This window comes from Neodiprion pinetum, chromosome 2 (assembly GCF_021155775.2).
Source record: "Neodiprion pinetum isolate iyNeoPine1 chromosome 2, iyNeoPine1.2, whole genome shotgun sequence".
Taxonomy (NCBI): domain Eukaryota; kingdom Metazoa; phylum Arthropoda; class Insecta; order Hymenoptera; family Diprionidae; genus Neodiprion; species Neodiprion pinetum.
In genome coordinates, this window is record NC_060233.1 from 22,954,319 (window position 1) to 22,978,054 (window position 23,736).

General features: G+C 39.2%; 2 protein-coding genes, 1 long non-coding RNA gene and 2 other non-coding genes across 7 annotated transcripts in view; 2 read left to right on the forward strand and 3 right to left on the reverse strand.

The window, feature by feature from the left end:
- The window catches only part of LOC124211552 (cholesterol transporter ABCA5), a 49,575-nt gene extending 38,611 nt beyond the window's left edge, over positions 1-10,964 (reverse strand). Inside the window, exons 1-3 of one of the 3 annotated variants that reach the window (XM_069133589.1) lie at positions 10,801-10,964; positions 8,706-8,821; positions 6,888-7,157 (exon numbers count right to left, since the gene is read on the reverse strand). The gene's annotated coding sequence lies outside the window, so the exon portion shown is untranslated. The remainder of the gene's footprint in view (positions 1-6,887; positions 7,158-8,705; positions 8,822-10,800) is intronic. The other 2 variants (XM_046610728.2, XM_069133590.1) reach the window with 2 other exon arrangements.
- On the forward strand, positions 1,082-2,634 carry LOC124211555 (uncharacterized). The gene is made up of 3 exons (XR_006881477.2): positions 1,082-1,200; positions 1,354-1,601; positions 1,768-2,634. It is a non-coding gene; the product is annotated as an uncharacterized lncRNA (long non-coding RNA).
- A 2,027-nt stretch (positions 10,965-12,991) lies between the features above and the next one.
- On the reverse strand, positions 12,992-23,628 carry LOC138190391 (uncharacterized). The gene is made up of 2 exons (XM_069133174.1): positions 22,668-23,628; positions 12,992-13,155 (listed from the first exon to the last, which is right to left on the reverse strand). The coding sequence occupies exons 1-2, from the start codon at positions 23,626-23,628 to the stop codon at positions 12,992-12,994; spliced, it is 1,125 nt and encodes a 374-aa protein (XP_068989275.1).
- Positions 18,611-18,711, forward strand: TRNAY-GUA (transfer RNA tyrosine (anticodon GUA)). The gene is made up of 2 exons: positions 18,611-18,647; positions 18,676-18,711. It is a non-coding gene; the product is annotated as a tRNA-Tyr (tRNA).
- TRNAR-UCG (transfer RNA arginine (anticodon UCG)) lies at positions 20,870-20,942 on the reverse strand. Its single transcript has one exon. It is a non-coding gene; the product is annotated as a tRNA-Arg (tRNA).
- Positions 23,629-23,736: the final 108 nt, after the last annotated feature.

Consider the following 23,736-nt stretch of genomic DNA (forward strand, 5'->3'; position numbering starts at 1 on the left):
GAATTGTATTTTTATTCAATAAATGCAAAAATATTGAATTCGTTTTAATTCGTTTCTTTTGAAACTCTTAACTTTTATAATTATTTTTACAACAATACTTTTACAATTAAGATTCTTGATAAAATCACGTATAGTGTATTCAACGATTACGCGAATAAAATGATTTCTTTTAATTCAGTTTTTTACCATTATTTTGTTTTATCGTCGAGAAAATTTGAAAGATCTGTAGCTTTTCATGTAATAAATTATTTGCTCACTGAATGTCTACATATTTTCTTCAAGTTTACAAGGATTGCACGAGGCTGAAGTTCGTGAGATTAGCTCAACAAAGTTTTGAATAAGCAACTTAGTTATTTTAATTATTGAAGGTATAACTATCAGTTACGAAGGAATTGAATCATGCCTCAAGTAAAATTTCGCATGCTCCTATTTTGTGATATTTATTAAACATGAGATAGTTGCAGTGGCTTAACTTTTAAGAGGCTGAAGTAAGTACCAAAAGGTGACTATAATGATTGACATTTCGAAAAAACCGTTATCCCACAATTTCAAGAATGTTTGAAAGGCAGTAAATTATAATAAACCAAGTCTTTCTCATATTTTTTAAAGTTAATCACTTCAAAGTCACTGTAAAATTGCAAACATTACTAATTTCAGCCTTATGAATTTTATTTGCGATAGATGTAACACATAATGTGCTCGATTCTGACCGATTCAAGGCCACCGGTATCCTCTACTACCATCCATTTAACCTGCGTCAGAATCCAACACGTTATGTGTACAGTTTTTACACTAACATTGTACACATCAGCTTATACTCCCGAGTCAACTCATCAATGTCCAGTCAGTATTATTCAAATCTGAAAAACAACTCTCAAATTCGACCGTCTTTCATTCGCTACGACACACAGTGGTTCCAAATCCCGAATCGCTGGCCAAAAACCGAAAAATGAAGTTTATATTCAAGGAATTTCACCTGTGGGGTCAGGTAGAGGGGTGTTTCAAGGAACCCTTTCAAGGCTCGGTAGGTTTCAGGTGTTGCATTTAGCCGTTGGGATCTCATTCGCAACGGAGCGCTCGACTTGGCATAGTCGGTCGTGCGCTACGCTAGAAAAATATCGTTTAGTTGTGTTCAAAGTGATATATCTTCAAGTAGAATTGAGTTATTTTAATTCTGCAAAATGGACTCTCTTCCTGGATGTAAGTACACTTATTATGTTGTTGCGATTTCTTATATTAATCATACACCGAGCAACAAAAATTATGAACATCTACCGTAAATTCTCGTGCTCGCTGCGGAAAAAAGTTATGTTCACATTGAGTAAAAGTTAATAATTCTAAATAATTCTATAGTGGCGCCTTTGCTTGTGTGGCTCACGTACAGCGCTCTATACTAATGCGTACAGTGTCGGTGTGTTGGCTCCGACCGGCGAGTTGGGGTGATCGTGCTAACTCTCTATTGTCGACCGACGGTAGAGCCATCTTATGGATTTGCGAGTCGCGGAAAGTTTTGCTTCAAGCGGCCCATAAGCCGTACGCTTCTATGTGACTCGATCTTCGTTGACTATACTGTGCGAAGTGCACCACAGTAGGATGCGAATGTGAGTAATTTGTTTCTCATAAATATAATTATTATTGTACCGGATTCGACTATCATTTTCATTAACAAATCATTACTGATTCTTAAAAATTTTCTATTATTGTCTAATAGTACAAGATAATTAGGTTTGAAACTGGCAAAAAGGACTTGAATCTTAATTTTTTTAGGACAAGTAGAGGGTCATTAGAGAAGCCTAACACCACCAAAATCCAACAAAATTTCCTTGTGTTGGGTCCGCCATCTTGATAAACATGAAAAACAGGCAATCCTCGATATCTCGACTCCTATTGGTCGGATTTTCGTTTCTTTTTTTTAGTTTTGTAGGGAAAAATATCATCTACAACTTTTATTTGACGTAATTTTTTATAGCTGCGAAGGAAAACATTTTATGCCATTAACAAATTTTGGAAAATCTCAAGCTATAAACTTAATGCAAGCGACACTTATTGTATATTTTCAATTATTTGAAATACAGATTGGATATTTTCGAAAAATAACTAAAAGAATTTTTAACAGATTCATAGTAATTCAATAATTTAAATAAGAAAATAATTTCTGAATGAATCCAAACATACTATTTAATTTAAAAATTCTCAATCACTAATAATTTCGAATTATTAAAATTGATCCCATTCCAAAACAATAAACTTTGAAGAGACGACATACTTTTTCCATTTGCGATTAATGAATAGTTAAAAATTTAAACAATATAACTAAATAAAACTAAGAATAAAGAATATACCCGCTAAGTCAAGCAAATCAGTATCGCGTGAAGCCATGGCTTAGTTGGAATCGCCAACTGCAAACAAACCAAGAGTAGTTGCAATGTCTGACTGCAGCGACTCTAGCGGCAATAACGATAGCAATTTGAGCCTTAGCAATTGGATTATAGCAATTGGAGCCTTTAAGTTTAAGTTTCTTTAAGTCATTTTATTATATGAATGTAATATTTAACGTAATTTCTTAATAATTAAGTATTTGCATTCAAATTCGTATTTACATTCACATACTTTCCCAACCTACTATATCCTACACATCTACGTAATAATAAATTATTTCTATTCAAAACCCCTTGGTACCTGATTCCATAGAGATTGATTCAAGTTTAAATAAAATCATCCACCATTTTTGGGCCGCCATTTTGTTTTGTGGAAATTTGACTTCAGATCCGTGTTCAGCGACCTCAAAAACCCCCGTGTAATAAATCTGATAACGATTCCATAATACCTTCTATATTTGGCCAGCGATTCGGGATTTGGAACCACTGTGCGACAGTTGGATGAATTAATTTTTGTACAGACCTTAAAAGCCACGGGAAACACGTAGAAAAATTAATTTTTGTCTGAGGATATCGAAAGTGAATGTTAAACCTTGAGCGTCTCTTCATTTCACTCAAGATTTGCGATTTCTGCTAAAAAATATTAATCAATTTAATTCCTGAACACGTCGGATAACCACTAGGCTGAAGATAGTAACGTCGACGTAATGAAACTTTGGGGAGAAAAAATCACTATTTTACAATTTTACAGTAAATTTGAAGTACTCTAATTTTAAAAATATAAATATGTCTTGCCTCATTTCAATTTACTACATTTCAGAATTTACAAAAATTGCGACAAAAGAGATTTTTCCGAAGCATGTATCATCACAATAACGTTACTAATTACTTCAGCTTCATGGATGACCTGTCTTTACCTCGAATGTTGTTTTCGCCACCATGTGGAGTAACGGGTGCAATAGGTGGCAGTCCTGATAATTAATTTTGCGCTATCCAAGCACCGGACATAAGTAGTCTTCACCCGGGCACTGCGGAACACCGATCATCCACTCGTGGATGTCAATACTCCAAACTACCGGTGACCATATTTCCCGATCCAAACTCGAAACTATGTTACAGTGGCAATTCAGTCTTCATTGGCTATTGTACAGAATGTCGAAAATGACGACAAGTGCTGTGGAGACTAAAATTGGCTATCTCTTCAATGAATAAAAACTTTAACATCGTTTAAAAACAACCATACCGACCATTGAACTATACCGGGTTCTATTTCGAGTGTGGGAGCCTTGACCCTTCGTTTAATCATACTGCGTAGAATCGACCCGTTGGTCAACGTTCTGCCTAAGTACTATGCTACTATTTTCCCCCAAAAGTATCTCATCTGAGAATTACCAACTCCAAATTTTTGTTCAAAATATGAAAAATTGACAAAGTAACGATTTACAGAGTGGAAAAGGGTTCCTTGTGCGCAATGACCTCTATGATTTTTTTTTCTTAACCTTTTGCCATTCGAGTTCTTATACATTCACTTTTGTACTTACAATGAATCCAGAATGATCAAAGCCTGTTGCATAATTTTTTGATCCACATCGAGCGAATAATTTTCTCATGATCGTTTTTTTTTTTTAAGGTACTCCTTGCACGACCCCAATATTTTACAATTTACTAATTTTTTCTTACAATAAAGTACTTGTATACATGTCATTAAACTAGGAAAATTTCAAGCTAATTATGTGATTTCTTTAAATAGAGGTTGTATTTTATTCAAGGTTCCTGTCGGTTGAGTTTCTATTATTTATTTATTTTTTTTAGAATTGAGCATCGTTTCCTCCATTTTACTTTTGACACAAAAAAAAAGAAAATTGAATTTGATCACAGAGTTTCTTTGTATTTTATTTTCACTACAAGAAACCATTATTGAAATAAATTCCGAATTTTTTTTTTTTTTTATATGACAGAATTTAAAAAAAATATGTATTCTCCATTATTGTCTCATTTTGGGACCATGACATAAAAATGTGTCTTTAAGTCCCTGATTTTACAAACAAGTTTAATCGATCTTAAAAATGTCTATCTTCATGTAAACGATATTTTAATCACTTCATAAAGTTGCCAGCCTTTAAAAAAATTGCAGAAGAATTTTGAAAAATTAGCAGTATTATTTTTGACCAAAAGAAATAAAGAAATCTATTGGTTATCAGAATCCCAGAGTTACGACACTTAATTACTTAGCACAAAATGATTCCTAACAAAATGTTATCGTCAAAATCGCACATTTAATCGTCAATTTCGTGCATTGTGATTTAATTTAATTTAATTTAATTTAATGAAATTAGTTTTGCAGAACCGCGAAATTTTTATCGGCAAATGTCTAATAATTTTTTGCGGAGTCATTTTGTTCGGAGTGCTTAAGTGCGGCTACCGAATCCCAGGAGTCAGGTGGATGACCCGTTGGTTTGACGTGAAATGTCCCATATGGACATTAAAGAGAGAGTTTTTGTAATTAAAAGGAAAAAGCCACGGACCCCGACCGACAACGAGGTGAGAAATCAATAAGTATTACAATATTCAGTAATTACAGTATTACCAACGTCAGAAAATACTTCAAAAAAGCGCATCCCCCCCACCTTCCATGGGCGTGTAGCAACCGCTCCCACGTCCCAACTCCCAGCAACCTGCACCCATATATTCATAGTATAAGTATTTTGAATTTGATTTTTTCCTAATTAACCTCTCTTCTGTATTTTCCGCAGAATACTGCAAAACATATCGTATGTGAAACGGATGCGTACGCTTCACGCACCAGTTGTATAATATACTAGTTCAAACTTTTCTTTTCACTTTCAGTAAGCTGCCCCCACCTCCACTTTTCATAATTGCTTATCTCACAACAAAGGTGAGCTCAAAAATTCTGGTTTGTGTAGCTGCAAAATTCACAAGTAGCTCTTTAATACACGATTTAAAAAAAAAAATTGATGACTAACAAGGAACCCTAGTTAGGTCGACACCTCCAAATTTGATCTAGTTCACATATGTTGTAGAATGGAGAAAAATAAAAGACAATTTTTTTGGGTTAGTTTCTCAGTTTCCGATAGAAGCACTCGATGTATTTAAATGAAATCAACGCTGAAACGCATTCATTCGTCAATAGAAACGTTTCAGCGTTAGTTACATTCAAAGAGATCAAGCGCATCAAGAAACCGCACCGCTGGGTGCCCATCCTTGAGGGTCCTTTTCGTCACTTTTAACCGTTTTTCGACTATTGAAAAAAAAGTTCCCTCAGTTTCCGATGCTTTACGACATATATGAACTAAATTAAAATCGGAAGGACTAAGCGACCTAGGGATCCTTGTAAGTGGGGGTATTCTAGATTTCTATGCTTTACGGACATCCAGATTTCCGTGGATTGACGTTCCAAGTGTTACCTTACTTACTCTGTAATATTCTTGAAAAATGTTATGGCAGGTATACTGCAATAAAATTATTCAGATAAAGTTATTTTAAACTTGATTGGCTGAGCGAAATTCGAGGAAGTCTTTGAAGTAGAACAACAATTTCTTACCCTTGTTTACCTTTTTCGTGCAAGTAATGCAGCAATACGTGAACAGGTAAGTAAAACGTAATTTTTACCTTCTTACTTTCACTGTGACAGTCTCAATTTTGGTTTTAACTCTAGTAGAACGGTGACGTTATTTTTTTTTCACCTATTCTGCCAAGAGGGGGAAGAAGGAGGGATTCACCAATCTTGTAAATTCCACCTCTCGGGTACATCATAACGAATTCGTGTATAGTGCCCTCCCCTCCCCCCCCCCCCCCCCTCCCCGTTACCATTCTTGGGTTAAAAAGAACCGCAAAACTTGAAAAAACTGAGATATTGTTCGGCTCGGTAAATGCAATCACCCTAAGACAAAAAATCTGTCGCGAACAAATCTGACATTACGTGACCCTAACCTTAATTTCATGCGTCGTGAAAAACGCGTAACATTCTCTTATTATTCAAAAAATCGTGAGCAACAAAGATGCAAGGGTCTTTTCGCCTCGTGCATTTTCAATATTCGTCCTCGGCTCACCTACGATTCATATTGCAGACTTACGCTCGGCCCGAAAATACCGAGTTTACCTCCTTGTTACACAATATACTATTCCAGTTCTTTGACAACCGTACTTCCCACTTTTGGACTGCGCATTTTTACGCTTTATTCAAAATCAGCTATACAACACTTCAAGTAGGTGGTGTTCAGAGTTATTGCGTATAGAGACATGAATGACACATCATAATGGAATTCAACGAGCAGGGCAGCGTAGCTATTAAAAACTAAATGTGTTCATTGGACAAATAGAAAACCGTGTTCCATTGCCATGGCATAAAAATTAAAACATGATATAATTGAGAGTCTCATTATAAGTTTTGTGAATGATCTCTGTAAAACGTGCAGTGTAATTCCGTTAAGCCGCGAGTCGTTCTTTGATTAAGAACAAATGAGAGTAATAATACATAGAGCAGCTTACTTTCTAGTTAGAGTTGAAGTGTAGGGAGTGTAAAGCGCCTCTAATAGCTGACAATGAGCTGCTTCTGCTGCCGGCTGCGGTTCTTGCTAATTAGTCATAACCCGCTGGAACACGTTGCGTCACTCACGATGGCACCAAAATCACGCCGAAGAATATTCCTCGAGGATCATTGGTCTTCCGTATTATCGTTATAGTTATTGCCATCCTCAGCCGCTATATAACTCTGCTTGCAGCCTTCCTTACGCGTTACGAGTTTTTCATTTATTTCCCCTTCGGAAATAAAAAACAAAACAAAAAACCAATATCATATACATTACATATAATTGGATGGGTTTGGCCTACGGAATTCACGACCCTCCACCGCGGCCGGACAGAAAGGATCTACCCGGCATTTTTAATCACCACGTATACGCTCGCTCGCTCCGGTGTTTCATCCACGGGGGCCACCTATTTACAGTCGATATGAGCCCCTGGTTTCCAACGCTTTCCCGCGCCCTTTAAGTCTCCCGGAAATCACGCGACCTTTGGCTCGTTAGTTGAAGTTCGAACGCTTTCTGCAATGGCGTTACGGCTTTTGTTTGCAAATACGAGCCCTTTTGATTCCCATAACGCCCACCTCGTTGCCAGACGCAACATCTAGGGGTATGAAATTATGGATATACAGTACAAGCTCGATTACAAGCGTGATTCGGTTGAAAACAACATTGTTCTTACCACAAATTTAAAAAACTTGTACACAGCGGATCCAATTTTGAAAGGTCGTTCTTGGAATTCGAAATGTTCTCATCTAAATAACATGATTGAGGTATCATTTCGGCTCGACAGTTATAGTTTAGCCACTAAAGAGGATTAAAGATAAATTTTTCCTTAAAATTCATTTTCAAGACTTGAAACGTATGAGCTGCGAAAGCTGCGGACTTTGCTTTCCCGATATTTTCATAAAGAATTAAATTGTCAGCAAATTCATGGTTAGCATTTTTGTTGTGAAGTCATTAGTTTCGCCGCTAAGGACGCTCAAAGATGAACTTTCACATAAAAGTGACCTTCGAAGCTTAGTTACAACTTTAAAGCCGTATGACCTACGGATATCACGCATAATTGAACTGCACCTTGCAGGGAACTTGATTCTTTACGATATACTTCCAGAATCAAGTCTGTGTATTATTGAATGTGGCGGGGTAGACATAATTTTTCAAAAAATAACGTCCTTTCCATATTATTCAAATGGAAAAACTTCAAACTCCGAGAGCGACGTTATAAAATTGGAATTAACAATAAGAAGTAATCAGCGTAAGGCAAGGACTGTATGTTTCCTATGTATAATGAGGTTTTCTGATCAGAGTGAAAAAAGTTTGCTCCCAAACGAAACACCGTAATGTACATTCTGTTTGAACGAAAAACGGAAAGTATCTAATAACATATCATGTGGTTATATCGATCATTGGACGATATATTTCTTTGTGTTCGCCATGAGATAAATTGTCTGTTCTCTTCAACCCAAACTAGTGCTTATGTCCACCTGATTGGAATTTGTGTCAATTTGTGCGCGCTTTGATAAAATCGTCACTTTTTCCCGCCAAATAAACTGCATAGGGACACAATCGCGCGGCGTGAATGGGAAATCGATGCACGTAAGATAAAAGAACCGATATAACTTAGGAGTAAACCATAATAGCGATCATATTTTTGCTCCTTGTTACCAACACATGTGCTTGCGTACAAACGTATTTTGCGACCTAAGTTCTCGAAAATGACCGAGTATTTTGCGAATCGTTGGCAGAGAAATTATCTTGAAAATACGAATATTTGGTGACTTACAATTAGCGTGGAATATCGCTGAAGTATCCCAGACTCGGCCGCAATTGAAGATTTCAAGATCTTCCTAAGGTATTTGACGGATGAATTTGAAAGCGAACACAAAATCAACGTGGCCACTGTCGGTGAAAGACTTGCAATTTTATTTCAGTTTAACGATCATTTTCGAGCAATCGGTAGCTACCAAGCGGTATTTCGCGCAAAACAGAATCATGATAGGAGAAACTAAAATGTAATTTCACAATCAACTGAATCCTAGATACTGAGAATTTATCTCGCAAGATTCACCGGTATGTGTGCGGCGTATGTCATGTGGTAAATTGGGCACGAAAACGAACGGATCGCTCGGAGTTGACTCTCAATATCAATAAGAAAGACAAGCTTGTAGTACAACTACTGATACTTAAATACATTATTAATGGAAAAGTTCTTTCACTTTCGTGACTAAAAGAAATCGACACTCTATTTCTTTTCTAAATCAAAAAATTATAACTAATTTGTCTCTTCAAGTATGAAAGGTCTGTTAAAATATCGCGGTACCTTAATTTCGAAAAATTATAATATACGCGTAATACACCCTCAATAGCGCTTGATTGAAAGAGTACGATAAGGCAGAGAAGACCGAACGCCCTGAAACTCATAGCTCAGGTATCACCACCTAAGTGAAAGATGATTCGTGACCTCTTTGTCCGGGATTCGAGTGTTCGTCGCGGTGTATGAAGGTGCGCCATAAAGCTGGAGGGATGATCGGCCGTGCGGGAAAATTAAGCCGCTTAATTCAGTCGGAGAATATTCGAGAGATCGATTCGCGTGCTACGAGGCCATATTTACCCAAGTCCGCGACCGTCAAGAGGCGGTCAAATATTCAGTATTTTGCCCGTAGAGTGTACAGAAGAAAAGGGATAAAGGGGGGCGGCGAGGAGAATAGGGGGAGAGGGAGGGAAGCTTACACGAAGAGAAAAAGGACCGCCGCAATTTTATTATCAGCATCGAGACCGAGACATGGATGTCCCTTTCCTCGTGCCGGACATTGAATGTTACACAGGGTGCGTTGTACATGCATACAGTTCTCAGGGGGAGTCGTCGTGTCGCCGATGGCTAGGGGCTCTGTCGCTCTATGCGCCGCGCCGCACGGTTCCCGTATCGACCGAGCGGTGCCTCGGCCTGCCGCACAACCAGCCTCTTCCCCCCCCCCCCCCCCCCCCCTCCTTGCCCTGCCCCTCTCTCATCGCGCCATTGCCCCTGCCCCACGCCGCGTACCGCGACCCGCCGACCCGGTGTCCGGGTGTCCAGGTGTCCCGCTAATCAGCCTCGTCCCACGTGCCCGTTCAGCGAATATTCCGGCCGACTGTCGCGAGTCATGACTCACCGCGCACCAGCAGCCCTCGGGTCCCAGGCCCTGAAACCCCGCGTCGCGAATTCCCTCGAATTCCCTCCAATTGTAAGGCATGCCTGAAGTCGTTCGCACGGCCCAGTTGGCGGTTAATTTGATTCACAGAAACGTCGGGATCGCCATAAAGCTCGTCCGCACCCGCCTCGAGGGGGCTCAACGTCAGTCACATTGTCTGTTGAGGCGGGTTTCTGATACGCGGAGATTGTTCACCAATGTTAACACGGTGTTAGAGCGGTCCGAACATTGCGCATTGCTTGGCGATTAGCGGGATTCGTTACGTCTAACCGATGATTGGCGAGAATGGTAGGAGCGATTGCGGATACGAAAGGGACCGGTTGATATTCAGGAATTGGAAAAGCCCCAGATTTCGTCACACTCGATAATCCTTGTGCACATTGTGCTTATGCGTGACGAAGCAACGAGTCGGCACGACCTTCACCCTTTTTGTTATCGGTGTTAAACTTGTTTCTAGTTGACTGTAAGTGTAGAGGATCGATATTATTGTGCGGGAGGAAAAATTCGCCCGGGTAAATTTTTCACGTAGACGTATAGAAATATCGAGCCGAGGGTGATGGGCATTTCGGAGGTTCAGTTCGGTTGCGGATTTCGAAAGTCTTCGACTTCCGTCGGTATCGTAACGTTGGGAGCGCGGGGAGCGGCAGGCCAATAATCGTTGATATCGTCGCAGGGCCGCTTTGAACAAACCTCTCGTCAAGCTTCATTCCACGAACACCATTTGGCCGCCATAGTTGCGCAGTGTTGAACGCGTTCACTTCCGGGATCTGACGAAAAGCAAACAAACGACAACCGCACCCCCGACTTAACCGGAAACCCTGCGATCCGTTGACGTCGACCAGCGACGCTAGACTGCGAACTCCCCGAAGACCGACGTCGCTGTGCGTCTGCGTTAGGCACCGAGTGTCACGACGCGCGTCTCCGCCGCCCCAGCGCCACCCCCGCAGCCACGAACAGCGCCTCATTTTCACTGCAGTGACCAAGAGAGTTAGTCAATGGCTGTGCTACCTTTCCCCCCTTTCTCTGCCCCAACCGATACTCCGAGTCCATAGTCACTTTTCTTACTACTTGGTTATTAGTTGTTTTTTTTTTTGTCTACAAAATAGTCACTTGAGTTGCATATTTTATTACAATCATCCGTGGCGCGCACTGAAATTTCATTTGTACATTTCAATCCTACTGCAATTGTTCCGTGATGTTCCCAGAAAACGTATGCATCGGAAATAGTTCAAGAGAATTTTTAAGCATCGCTTTGGTGAAAAAGAAAACAAAGCCAACCGATTTAAATGGAGTATTTTCAATATTTCTTTGACACCTCGAGGGTTGAATTCAATCATTTCCCTTAAAAATGTTACGCATATCCAATTTAATATACCCCGTTGATAATGATGCCTAGAATGTTTTCTATGCATCCTTACTTCCACTGTACCACTGCATTTACGAAAAATTGCTTTGCTTCAATTCCAAGTGTCGGCAATTCTTTAAAAAATTCGTAATTTTTTTTTGCTGCGCAGAATCTGCCATTAATTTTTTTAATTCTTTCACCAATGCCAATTGCAGGCATTGGTTCCAATAAAATAACAAAAAAGGTGCAAACATAGCTCTCAATAATAGTTCGTACCAAACTTTTTTCATTTTTGATTCACACTTTTCAAAGAATTTAATTAAGATCCATAATTTCAAAGTAACTGGTGTTTTCAAAGAGTTACCACGCGACTAGTACTGCGTAGATGCTGTAAAAAGCAATTTCGAGGCTGTAAACATGGGAAAGAACTATCTGATTTTTATCATCGAGTTCGAAAAGATATTGCCCAATCTCGGTAACGCCTCATATAGTATTACACTACACAGAATAATTGATTGATCTATTTGAAAAACTGAGAAACACCACTTCCTACAAAAATCAAGAAAACCAATCACATCTGTCATTGACCGAGTAAAAAATTACTTATAGCTTGCGGAACACATTTGCAATTTCACTGAATGGATATGATGAATTGAGTAGAAAGCATCAGAGAATCAAATTTTCCTATAAAATAAAATTGTTACAAAATTTCGGCCGATTAGAGAAAAATAGAAAGAGAGCTTAGGAACCAGATACTGAAAATTTTACGGACAATACTGATTGTGTGCTTAACCAATGGGAAAAAAATTCAAAATTTGAAATTCTTGATATTTAACGTTTTGTTTCTTCAAAAATAACGTTCCTTCGAATATATTGTAAGAAAAATAGATACTCAGGTGTAGTTTTTTAATCTTAACGCCACGCACCAACTCTCCGCATCGAAGTCGAGTCGCGTATGCGACATCATTATTTTTTCATTTCCCTTGTGTGTTACCTAAAATCGTCACTTGGGTAATTCACAATTATTCCATTTCTCTGAAAACCCTTAGAACAATATTTCGACGTAATCCGTTATAAATGAGATTCTGGAACCAGTAAAGAGTTTTTGAAATCACAATTCAATCAGGAATAAAAGAATAACAACTCTATTCAGAAACTTGTTGTACCCGCTTGATGAACTCAAAACCTTTTCGCTAATAAAATAAGCTACTGGTCCACGAACTTAAAGACTCAACCATGGATCATGACAAGGCGATGGAATGAACAATTCGGAGGTCCTCATAGCCTGTCAGGAAAAAGTATTTGGCACTTTTTTTTTTTTTTATAAACCAGCTCATCAATTTTTTAAATATATTTCCGAACAATCAGTTGACTGTAACATGATCCAGAATTGTGATGACCGAGGCAATTAGGGTAGACGAAGGAACGAACACATAAGCTCTGGGTATTCTGTTATCGCGGTCGAGCTTGCGGTAGCTTCTCCGTTTTTGGCTCGGTCTTGGTTTTTTGTTACGACCGTTATTACCCTTACCCGTATCATGTCGTACCCTGCATACCCATTATTTCTGTGTAATCCTGCGGATCCTCAGGTTCGGGGCGTGGTCCTCTTTTTGTTTCGATATAAGGAACGTACGGTATGGCACAGTCATAATGGTTCTTTAATTCCCATTCACCAACAGCGCCAATAGCCATTCGAAATGCTGGCAACGGCATGAGATTAGTCTACCCAGAGACTGCTGACTACGAAGATCAGCAGTATCGGATCTACAACCATATGCACGACGAGAAGTCATTGTCAGTACCAGTGTGTTTCGATAAGCTACGATGTAAATTACGACGTACACTTCAAAGTAAACTGCTGAACCAAGAAAGACTACGATTAGGGGTAGAGTGGAATATTTCCTCTTTATAGACGGTCATTGAATCCCGCAATTAGTTAACAAGTCTTGTCGTATATGGCCATCATAACAGGATGGTATTCAAAAACCATGGATTGATGGACTTGATTCGCTCTTTTTTTAATCTTAGGATTGATGTCTTGATCGATGATAGGATGTAAATTGATGTTGTTTCGGACGAACCAGGTAGATAATGCACACGTTGTAGGGTCAATATTTCATTAATTGTGGTATAATTTGGAAACTGTGATCGATAGCCTAATTAAAGAGCGAAAAAGAGTCCAGTGGATTGCATATGTTGAATAACAACGGTTTACAACCCGGTAGAAGGTAGGCAACAATTAATTCAAGTGGTGGCTAAAACAAAATGGCAGACGACTAAAAATCATTGTCTCGAGATAAACAAATTAACCTAAAAGTGCAGGGTAGTATAATCAAAACTGATACAGAAGTATGGTAACACGGCTGTTTTGGACTTTTCGTGGATTTCACTCGTTTTCTTTAAACTATTTTCACCAATTACGGCTTCAAACTATCCTTAATCTAGGTCATACTGAGTTTTAAGAGCTTAAGGTGGAACTGGGCAATCCACACAGAAAAGCTTTACTCACACAGAAGGAAAAAAATGCCGAATACATTTGATAGAAATCTGCATAGCATTCACGGATAGATTCGTGTGATTTCCTAGATATCTGATGGATACTTGGATGGATATCGTATGTTTTCTCAAAAATCTGCTACTCCGAAAATTTCGATCGATTGGTGTACATCTTCGATACATCTTCTGCTACTCTTTCGGCCGAGGGTACGCGGACTCGATAATTTTCAAATCGCTCTTCACGATAAAATGTACACACAATATTCACATCGTATGTGGGTATGATAATTAATAGCTAAAGATTCAATAGAATTCTTGGACGCCTCTATTGATGATAACTAATGTACATCCACTATAACGTCAGCATTACACGTGAGAAGTAAAAAAACTGTAAAACACACATGCCTGATCACAATACGTGGCGAAATGAGGCATAACTTTCTTATCTCATCTGCTGTTGTAAATAATCTTTGTCCTTTACAACTATAAGACTAAATTTTGCTATTATACGGTGCATACGCCACTGACGCGTTATTAGGTAGTTTGCGCCATGTGTCTACGAACAACTTTTCGGTAATACCATAGAATATACGAATTCTATGGATAATACAATATTGCGTCAGATAATTTACGTGAAATACGTTCACATTGGAATATTTATTGGAACAATTTTATGTAATATTGGAAATATTAAAAGTCAGTGCGTATATGGTAACTTCATGCGATAAATCATTTTATGCGCATGGAATACTTGATTTGCAAGGGCAGAACCAATTGCGTCTGGAATAATTTTATTTACGACGGTTTTATGCTGAATCGATAGATATCTAAGATCACGTAATTTTGGATAAAACTAACAATTCAACAGCAATGCAATTTTTAATACTTGAGATCAAATTTTTTTTGCCAAGATTTTGGCAATTATCGTGAAAAACTTGTAGCTTAAGAGCCTGCAAATACCAGCGACCGTTAATTTTGACAAAGATTATGTCATTGCAAGATATTCAAGTACCAGCACGGTCTTAAACTATTTCTGTGAATGATGCCTGCCAAGTGTATTGTAAAACAATGACTCCCACCTTGACCATCTGAAGTGTTGAAGTATGCGTGCAGAAGTGTATTTTTCGACTTTGTTATTACTGTTTGTCTGAAAACAGTACACATGAACGTAAAAACATGCATTGTGACAAGAAAGCATTGTCACAAACGATGAAAACATCGCCAGAAGCTATCGAAAGCTCCGTACCCATGTAGTAGGTATGATGCAAGCAACGTACCTCTCCGCTGGCAGTAACTGTGAGTCATGTAATGACATACCGGAGAACGGAATCGACGGTTGGCAAGTCGAGGGTGAACGTGTGTCTGGGGTTGCCTATACGAGGAGTCCTGAAACGCGCGCGTACAATGAAATTATTCGGTGCGAAACTGAAGGCGCGGCAAGCCTACCTCGCGTAGGAAACTTTGCGGCACCCCGCGGGGTAAGTGAAGGCGATCGTTATCGCGATGAGTTATACACTGTCGAATCTAACGGGTGATAAATCATTCCGTCGGAATCCTCATACCTATCAGTTCTCTCGGTAATCACCGTATTTACTTATAACACCATTCAAATCGAGTAGATATGAATGTATGTATAGTAGGGTGGTCCCTAAGAGTATCATTCTTGAATTTCGTTCGGCTAGCCCCTAGAATCGGCTCTAGATAATTAAAACAATAATTCCATCATTTTTTATGATCTTTATCTCAACTCTAACCCGAGCCCCAGAGAGTGTGGATTTCATTCAACCCTTTCAGGGGCACGTTAAATCTACCGAACGGATTTAGATTAAATTTCGTATAGGGGGGTTTCTTGGGTCGTTGATTACGAATCTGAGCTGAAAATTTCAAGATTCGAAATAACAGATCCAATATGATGGAGGGAAATCCAAAAAGTCATTTGATTTCGATGAAACTCGGTACGTGAGGCTTTTTGAGGTCGCTGATTACGAATCTGAACTCGGGATTATAAAATCCAAAGTGGTGGGTCCAATCGACGTTTCTTACGAAAACTAGCACGTTTCGGCTTTTTACGAAAACTAGCATGTTTCGGTGTTCACTACGAAAACTAACACGTTTCAGATATTGCCGCGAAAACTAGCATATTTCGGTTACCCCTGCTAAAACTATCTTGTTTCGATTAGTGCAATAAGGATTTTCTGAAGATTTGTGCGGTGTGCGGTAGTCGAAATGAAAGTCAATTTGCGGATGCAGAAGTGCGTTTATTCGCGTCAAAATAATCTTATGAGTATCGCCGAAATTACGCTGTCGATTCAGATTTTAGAAAAATTAAGGCTTGTTTCACAGGTTCGTTACAGATGATTTACATTTTTTCCAGATTTTTTATCAACACAAATATTAATTAGTCGAACTATATTTATATCAAGTAGTACTTATCTGAACTATACGTAATCTTTCTACAAGAGTGTATCAACTATTGTATTTTACTGAAGATTTTACTGAAAATCAGTCTTTTTGGACTTTTATACCCAGCAATACTAAACTCTCACTAATCTGTATTAAAACTTGCTAGTTTTCGCGATGAATGTCGAAACGTGCTGGTTTTCGTAGTGAAAACCACAACATGCTAGTATTCGTAAGAAATTTGGGATGCACGACTTTTCGAAAGAGGCGTCGCAATATGGCAATATCAATTGACATTTGGGATTTTGGTTCACTATATTAGATCCGCCACTTCGGATTTTCAAACTTTGAGTTCAGATTCGTAATCAGCAATCCCAAAAACCCCTCTATGCAAAATTTCATCGGAATCCGTTCGGCGGATTTAATGTGCCCTGAAAAGGGTTGAATCAGGAAATCCACCCTCTTGACGGCACGGGTTGGCCTTGAGTAAAAAATCGGAAAAAACTGGGAAATTATTTTTTATTTTATGGGGCGAGCCGGTCGAATTTCAAAAGTGACCTTTTTAAGGACCACCCTAATACATAAGTATAACCATCACCGCTGTAAACAATCTCGCACCAGGGGAATTTTCGCCTTCGTGTAGACATGTTTCTCAGATAAGTGACCAAGATGAACGGACAATGGAGGATTGGGGTTGGAAGGGCAGACACGAATCAGTTCTGTAACTCACCGGTGAACGATGTGATAATATGCTTACCCTCGCATGTTACGTAAGTATATCCATACCTGTGGTCGCCGAGAAAAGTAAGCCTTTTCACCCTGTAAATCCTGGTAATCCTCCTGCTCAGGCCTTTGACCGAAGCCTTATAATGCGCTTGAAATGTCCCTCCGGCAAACACCTAACTTCCTATTGTGCATTTCACAGGTTACAATGAACTTGCAATCCTTATTAAACGATTACTAATGTTTCTAAACAATTCCAACTAATATCGACGTTTGACAGCATTACTTAGCATGTCAAAATTTATATATTCTGACTTTTGTACGATTAAATTGCTTTCCCGGTGGGTCGTCGTAATGGTGTCTTGACCCACTCGACTGATCCGATTCAAATATCGAGTGGGTATTTCAATGATCATTGTCATCATTTTTTGATACGTTTAGTATGGAAATTTGTTGTTCGTAAAGATCAGTTGAATGTTTATAAGAACAGTTATTACCTGGAACTTTTAATTAATGAGTTGAGGATAAAATTGCGACTCAATGTGGATTATGGTGATGTTTATTATTGCTAAGAATCTAATGGCAATACATGTAAGTTAATTGCCATTATATCAGCCATAACATGCTAATGTTTTCACATTTTTTCAACAATTAGTCACCACACTAATTGAGTCTTATTTATTGAGTAATTCGATCTCAGAATGAGAGGACCATCATCTTTAACAAGTATTTCAGTTTATCCCCCTGCTAGTAATCAAAACCTTGAAACCAATCCATTACCGCATCTACAGCTGCTGCTGGGTAATTTCAGTCGATGACCGATTGCGCTCGACTGCAGGTAGAGAGGAAGAGAGTACAAGAAGAGGAGGATAAACCGAGTTGAATGAATTCGTAGTCCTAGGTAGCTAAACTCTTGCGGGAAAATCTTGAGACCGCAAAAAATTTCTGGCGAAAAGGATCTTTCGCCTGTGATCTATAGGCTTCGCAGCGCATTGCTTATTATATTATACTTACGCTGCCGGTAAAAGTAGCCACTGTTTGACCGTTCCTCATCCCCGTACACTCGAACCCTGAAATGGTGGGCTTGGCATTTAATAAATCAGGTGACGTCGCGGCTCACCCTTATCGGCACGTAAAGGTCACACACCGCCGGATAAGGATGTTCCGCGAAGCTCTAGCAGCTTCGAAGCGGAAACCCTCCCTAACTTCCCCTCTTCAAAATCGAGGCCGGTACAAAGGAGGAAGCGAACTCCGTCTCGCGGTGACCTCAACGCGTGACCTCGCCGAAGAGTCTGCGGTCAGTCAAGATCGTCGTCTCGCAGATCCCACGCGCCCGAAACTCAGATTACGAAATTACGCTCCCGAATCGCGGCCAGAACTTTCGCCATTTGTTACATCACACGCACGCTTGAAACGAAATCATACAACGATTAGCATAACTGCTGATGTTAAATCGAAGCTGACCAATAACTGTACGCTTCGTATAAAGAGAATGGCAGCGGTCATAACACCTTTTTAATGATAAATCAAATACCACCTTCGATAGCTCAGTTGGTAGAGCGGTGGACTGTAGTTGGTCGAAATTGTTGTATTCAAAAGACATCCATAGGTCGCTGGTTCAAATCCGGCTCGAAGGATATATTTTTTTCGACTTTTATTCTGATATTTTTAATGTTATAACGAACTATCGTAATCATAAGAAATATAATATACTAATTTTGTACAGTGTCTTAGATTTGGCGAAAGTCCTGAAGCATTGTTTTAGTACATAGTACTTTATCTATACTCTGAATTCTGGATTCATATTGCATTCAAGTCTATTCACTGAAACACTGCATAAACAAAAGTTTATTTGTTTGAAATGAACAGTATTTTTTTCTTGAACAAATTATTATTTAAAAACAACAGCAGCTAAGTGCCGAGTGACAGAACGTTAATGAATTCTATTCATTCCGAATCACTAAATTAGGATAAAGTTTTGACCTTTGCTACCGTTTTAAATGTTTCTTTTCCTCGTGAAAACTAATTCCTAACTGCGCAAAGTGATGTGAAAAAGCTTAGGCATCAAGTTAATAGGATTTCAATTTGTAATCTTCAAAGGATCATAGAACTCAAGTCTCCGACAAGTTAATAAAATCGAATTCTACAAATATCCTATGCAAAATATCATAGATCCTGATTTACATATATCTGTATGACTGCTTCATGCAGGATGTGATAAATAATAAAAGACACCTTCCAAAATCCGTCTATACATAATAGTCCAGTCAAGATAGGCAAAAAATCAACCTCACTTTGCATTAATTCCGTTTTCGTTTTTTCTTGGTTCAATCGTTGGGGGGTCACTGAGAGTCCTCAAACCAAAAGTCGACCAAATCGGCCCCTTGCTATCGCCGCCATCTTGAATTTTATGAAACTTTCTTCAATAACTCGGCCATTTTCAATTTTAACGAAAAATGCTAGAGACATAAATTGTAGGAAATTCAATTTCCTACAAATTTTTTCATGTTTATTTATGCCCTAAAGTCAAAAATAAACAAGATAATACAATAGTTTTACTTCGCCGCTATTTTCAGGTTTAATTCGGAAAATATCCATTTTTTGAAAAAAAACGCAAGAACCAAAGTTGTAGGAAATTGAATTGAATGGATATAATTGAATTTCCTACAACTTTTGTCTTCACCATTTTTCGTTAAAATTGAAAATGGCCGAGTTATTCAAGAAAAACCATTTTTCATAAAATGCAAGATAGCGGCGATAGCAAGGGGCCGATTTGGTCGACTTTTGGATTGAGGACTCCCAGTGACCCCCCCCCCCCCCCCCCACGATTGAACCAGAAAAAAACGAAAACGGAATTAATGCAAAGTGAAAACCTATCTTGTCTAGACTTTAACGGCATGCACTTTAATATGCATATTGTACAGATGTGTACAAAACCGAGAATGCACATTATGCGTTCCAGAGTTGGCGGCCGGAAGTTTGTAATATTTTATTCAAACAATTGGTTCGAGTTTCGCGGCTAATGAAACTCCCTGTCACGTTCCGTTCGCAGGATAAGAATATCGAATCAACTCGGCTATAAGGTCCTCACTGCGTGGGTACTACATTATTAACCCGTTCCAGGCTCCCCCGCAACAATTGGCAAAGCCCTAACAACACTTACCTACGCTGCGCTGGGCTGGAGGGGGATTACTAAGTTAGATATATCTGGCGCCACGCATCACGCGTCACGCCACGCCGCATGGAAGCACGCACGAATATTTCTACCGGGTGACTCGGAGGCAGGGCGACGTTCAAAAGAACATCCACCGAGTAGTTGACAACCAGATAACGTGAATCGAACTTGACGGCATAACCTTGACAATCAAAGCTCTTGAAGCTGAGTCTGATTTTAATTCACGCTGGATGCGCACGTCGACTGCCAGAAAATTCGAGTAAATGACATAAGCTTGGAAAAATGGTATGATTGGAAACAAAAATAAAATTGGAAAATTGAAGAGAAATAAGTGAGAAAAAGAACTGCCAAGCATGCAGACATTTTTTTAGCGTAATAACTGCTGTGGCACGCAGAGACTCGAAGGCGATACGAAGACTCGCTGTGATCTACGACATCCATTTGCCAAAGGCGTAGACAAATGATCCTTTTTCACGATGCTTCCAGCGACGCTGTATTATATTGTCAATTATTTACTTTCGTTAGGGTCTATTTTTCATGTCGACATTTATCATCACGTCGCGGAGTAACGGACTTGCAGTTTGTTGAATAATAGTAATTGCAAAAAAAAAACTACTCGTCGACCGTGACAGGACTCGAACCTGCAATCTTCGGATCCGAAGTCCGACGCCTTATCCATTAGGCCACACGGTCTGTTGTTAACATTGACACTATATTATACTTTACTAAATCTGCGCCGATGCAATCTACCGAAGCATCATCGGATCGTAAAACGTGAACTGTCAGTCTGCGTGTATTGAATGTTGTTTAGTTTTGAAGCTGTGTACCGATGAGCTATGCGGCGCCGCGCTACCGTTTATATTACCATGAACGTTGATGATGTACAGCCATGATTCGAGGAAAAAACATTTCCACACACTGAAACCATTCAGCATCAATTCACGTACCAATAATATGCTGAATATTTTGCGATCTATTTATTTTTAATTTTGTCGATTATCATGAGCTGTAGGATTTTGGTCGGCATACCTACATACCTATATACATAGGTGATTAAAAAATAAAACGCTCTTACCTTCTGGTTCAATCTTGTCTGATGATAACGTACGCATGACTACCAGAACTGGCGTCACAATAAAATTAATCATGCCTTAGAATGCGCCTAAAATACAATTCAAGATGCATACTGTGTTGATAAAGAAGTAAAATAATAGGTGTGTTACAACCCACGGTAAATTGATAAGGCGGTTTCAAAGTTTCAGAGCTTATGGAAACCTCTCACTAGATGGCAATAGTATCTAGCAAATTTACTCTGTCAAATATGACAGGTTATGCAGGATAAGAAAGGGCACGATTCAGTTTAGAATCTTGTTTACCGCAACCCGACATTCGGTTGAATTATTTTTTTAACTACATACTTGGTTTGTTTTAGCTGGCATAAGTATTGAATGAAAATGATGCTGTAAGATATTATGTCACTCCTTAGCTTTTCTAAAATCTCGAAAAGTCCTAACCCAATCATTATGTACTTTTAAACTTGCAATAATTCGGCCGTTATTTTTTATTATTTTCATAAGTGGAGGGGGGGCTCGCTGGTAGTCTAACTTCAAAATGACAACTAAATCCCGCTGATGCGTATGTCCGCCATTTTTAATTTTAAGAAAAATGGTTTTCCTTGAATAGCTCGGCCATTTTCAATTAAAGAATAAAAATCGTTAAGACATCGCATTTTTTTCTAAGATAGATAGTTCTTGCATTAAAAACTGTAAAAAACGACAAAGTAAAATTATTGCATAATCTTGTTTGTTTTTAACTTCAGGATATAAATAAACACAGGGGCGGTTTACGAAAACGGGTGCCCTAGGCCTGACGAAATTAGCGCCCCCTCTCCCCTCTCCATAAAATAGTTGAAAAAGCATAGGCTAGAATAAATAATTTTTATATTTCAAAAATAATTCAACGGAAACAGAATTTCAATCAAACATATATTATGTAGGTTTGTGGGTAGGAATGGAGCACATATATATTTTATATTGGCGATATTGACGTTTGAGTGGACCCGATTAAAACGTTCGCTTTCTCGCTGTTAATCTTGCAAATTTATCGATGATTGCATCGGTCTCTGCCATATCAACAAGCTCTGAATTCGACGATAAAAACGCGAGACTATACAGAGACGATTCTGACCCATCGTATTCCGTAAATAATATTTCACTCTTTTCAACGTCGAAAAGGAACGTTCCCCTGTAGCATTACTGGAGAAAAGCGTGAGATACATTCGAAAAACGATATCCGTATTGGGGAATGTAGCAACAATATTCTTCTCGCGAATGATCATCAAACATTTCCCAATGTTGATTTCATCCTTCGTCAATCTGATTTCCCGGATAAAATTCCGGAAATGTATGCATTCTTTACCAAAATCGTTGTCGAGATCGGTGGAGTATGTCGTTCGTAAATCTTCACATTGTGTGATGATCTCTGCATCCGTGAGTGATGGCAAACGACTGAGAAAGCCAAAGCGAGCGTTGACATTTTTGTAGGCGAGACTTCTTTTTTCTAATTCGCCTGACAATCGATCGAGTATGACGAGAAACGTTTTTATACGCATGTTTTGTTTTCCGTCCAATATCGCTTCATTACCGCTTACCTCGTCAAATCGAGCGGTCCTTCTTCTGCGTCGTTGATTCTCATGCGCATATTCGTTGCATTGAGATAGCTCCTTTGCTTTCTCTTCATAATCGTCGAAACGATCACGCAAACCGACAACAAATGCTTGGAGGGCATCATACAGTTGTACAACTGTTGTCAAATCGATGTTAACGCGCTGGAGACTTTTATTCATTTTTTCGAAACGCTCCAAGATATCGCTCCAAGTCACAGCCATTATGGCGGTCTCCAGCAAACCAAATTGTTGCGACAATCCTTCGGCTTCGGCTTTTGTGGATGGCTTTTCGGAACCATTTTCCGCAATATCGTCGAGGGCGTCTCGCAGACTCTCCCACGATCTTACGAGTGCTCGACATGCTTCCGCTCTAGCTGACCATCTTGTGCCAGACAAAATTTTGGGCAAGAGCATTCCAGGCTGATTTTCGACCTTCGATTTTATTTGTCCCCACCTGGACGTAGATGCACTCAAGAATGTGTAGACGTGTTGCACGAACATAAAAAATCTGGTCGCTCTCGAACAACAATCAGCAGCTGCTTGATCTACTAAATTAAGGGAATGCGCTGCGCACGGGACGTAAATCGCCAAAGGATTACGTTCGATAATTTTGGCTTGTAACCCACTGTAACAGCCCGACATATTGCTCGCATTGTCGTATGATTGTCCACGGCAGTCCTTTATGTCGATATCTTTGTTGAACAATACCTGCATAATCGCCTGCTCTCAGACGCGCGGTGACCTTCAATAGGTATAAATTGCAAAAAACGTTCTACGGGCTCTCCGTTTTTGCACACGTACCGGATAATGAACGTCAACTGA

Excerpts from the sequence above, each read along its gene's own strand:
- LOC138190391 (XM_069133174.1), bottom strand. The coding sequence starts at position 23,628 with ATGCAGGTATTGTTCAACAAAGATATCGACATAAAGGACTGCCGTGGA. Across the intron at positions 13,156-22,667 it reads CGATCTCGACAACGATTTTG|CATTTCGAATGGCTATTGGC; the intron begins GTAAAGAATGCA and ends TGCCGTTGCCAG.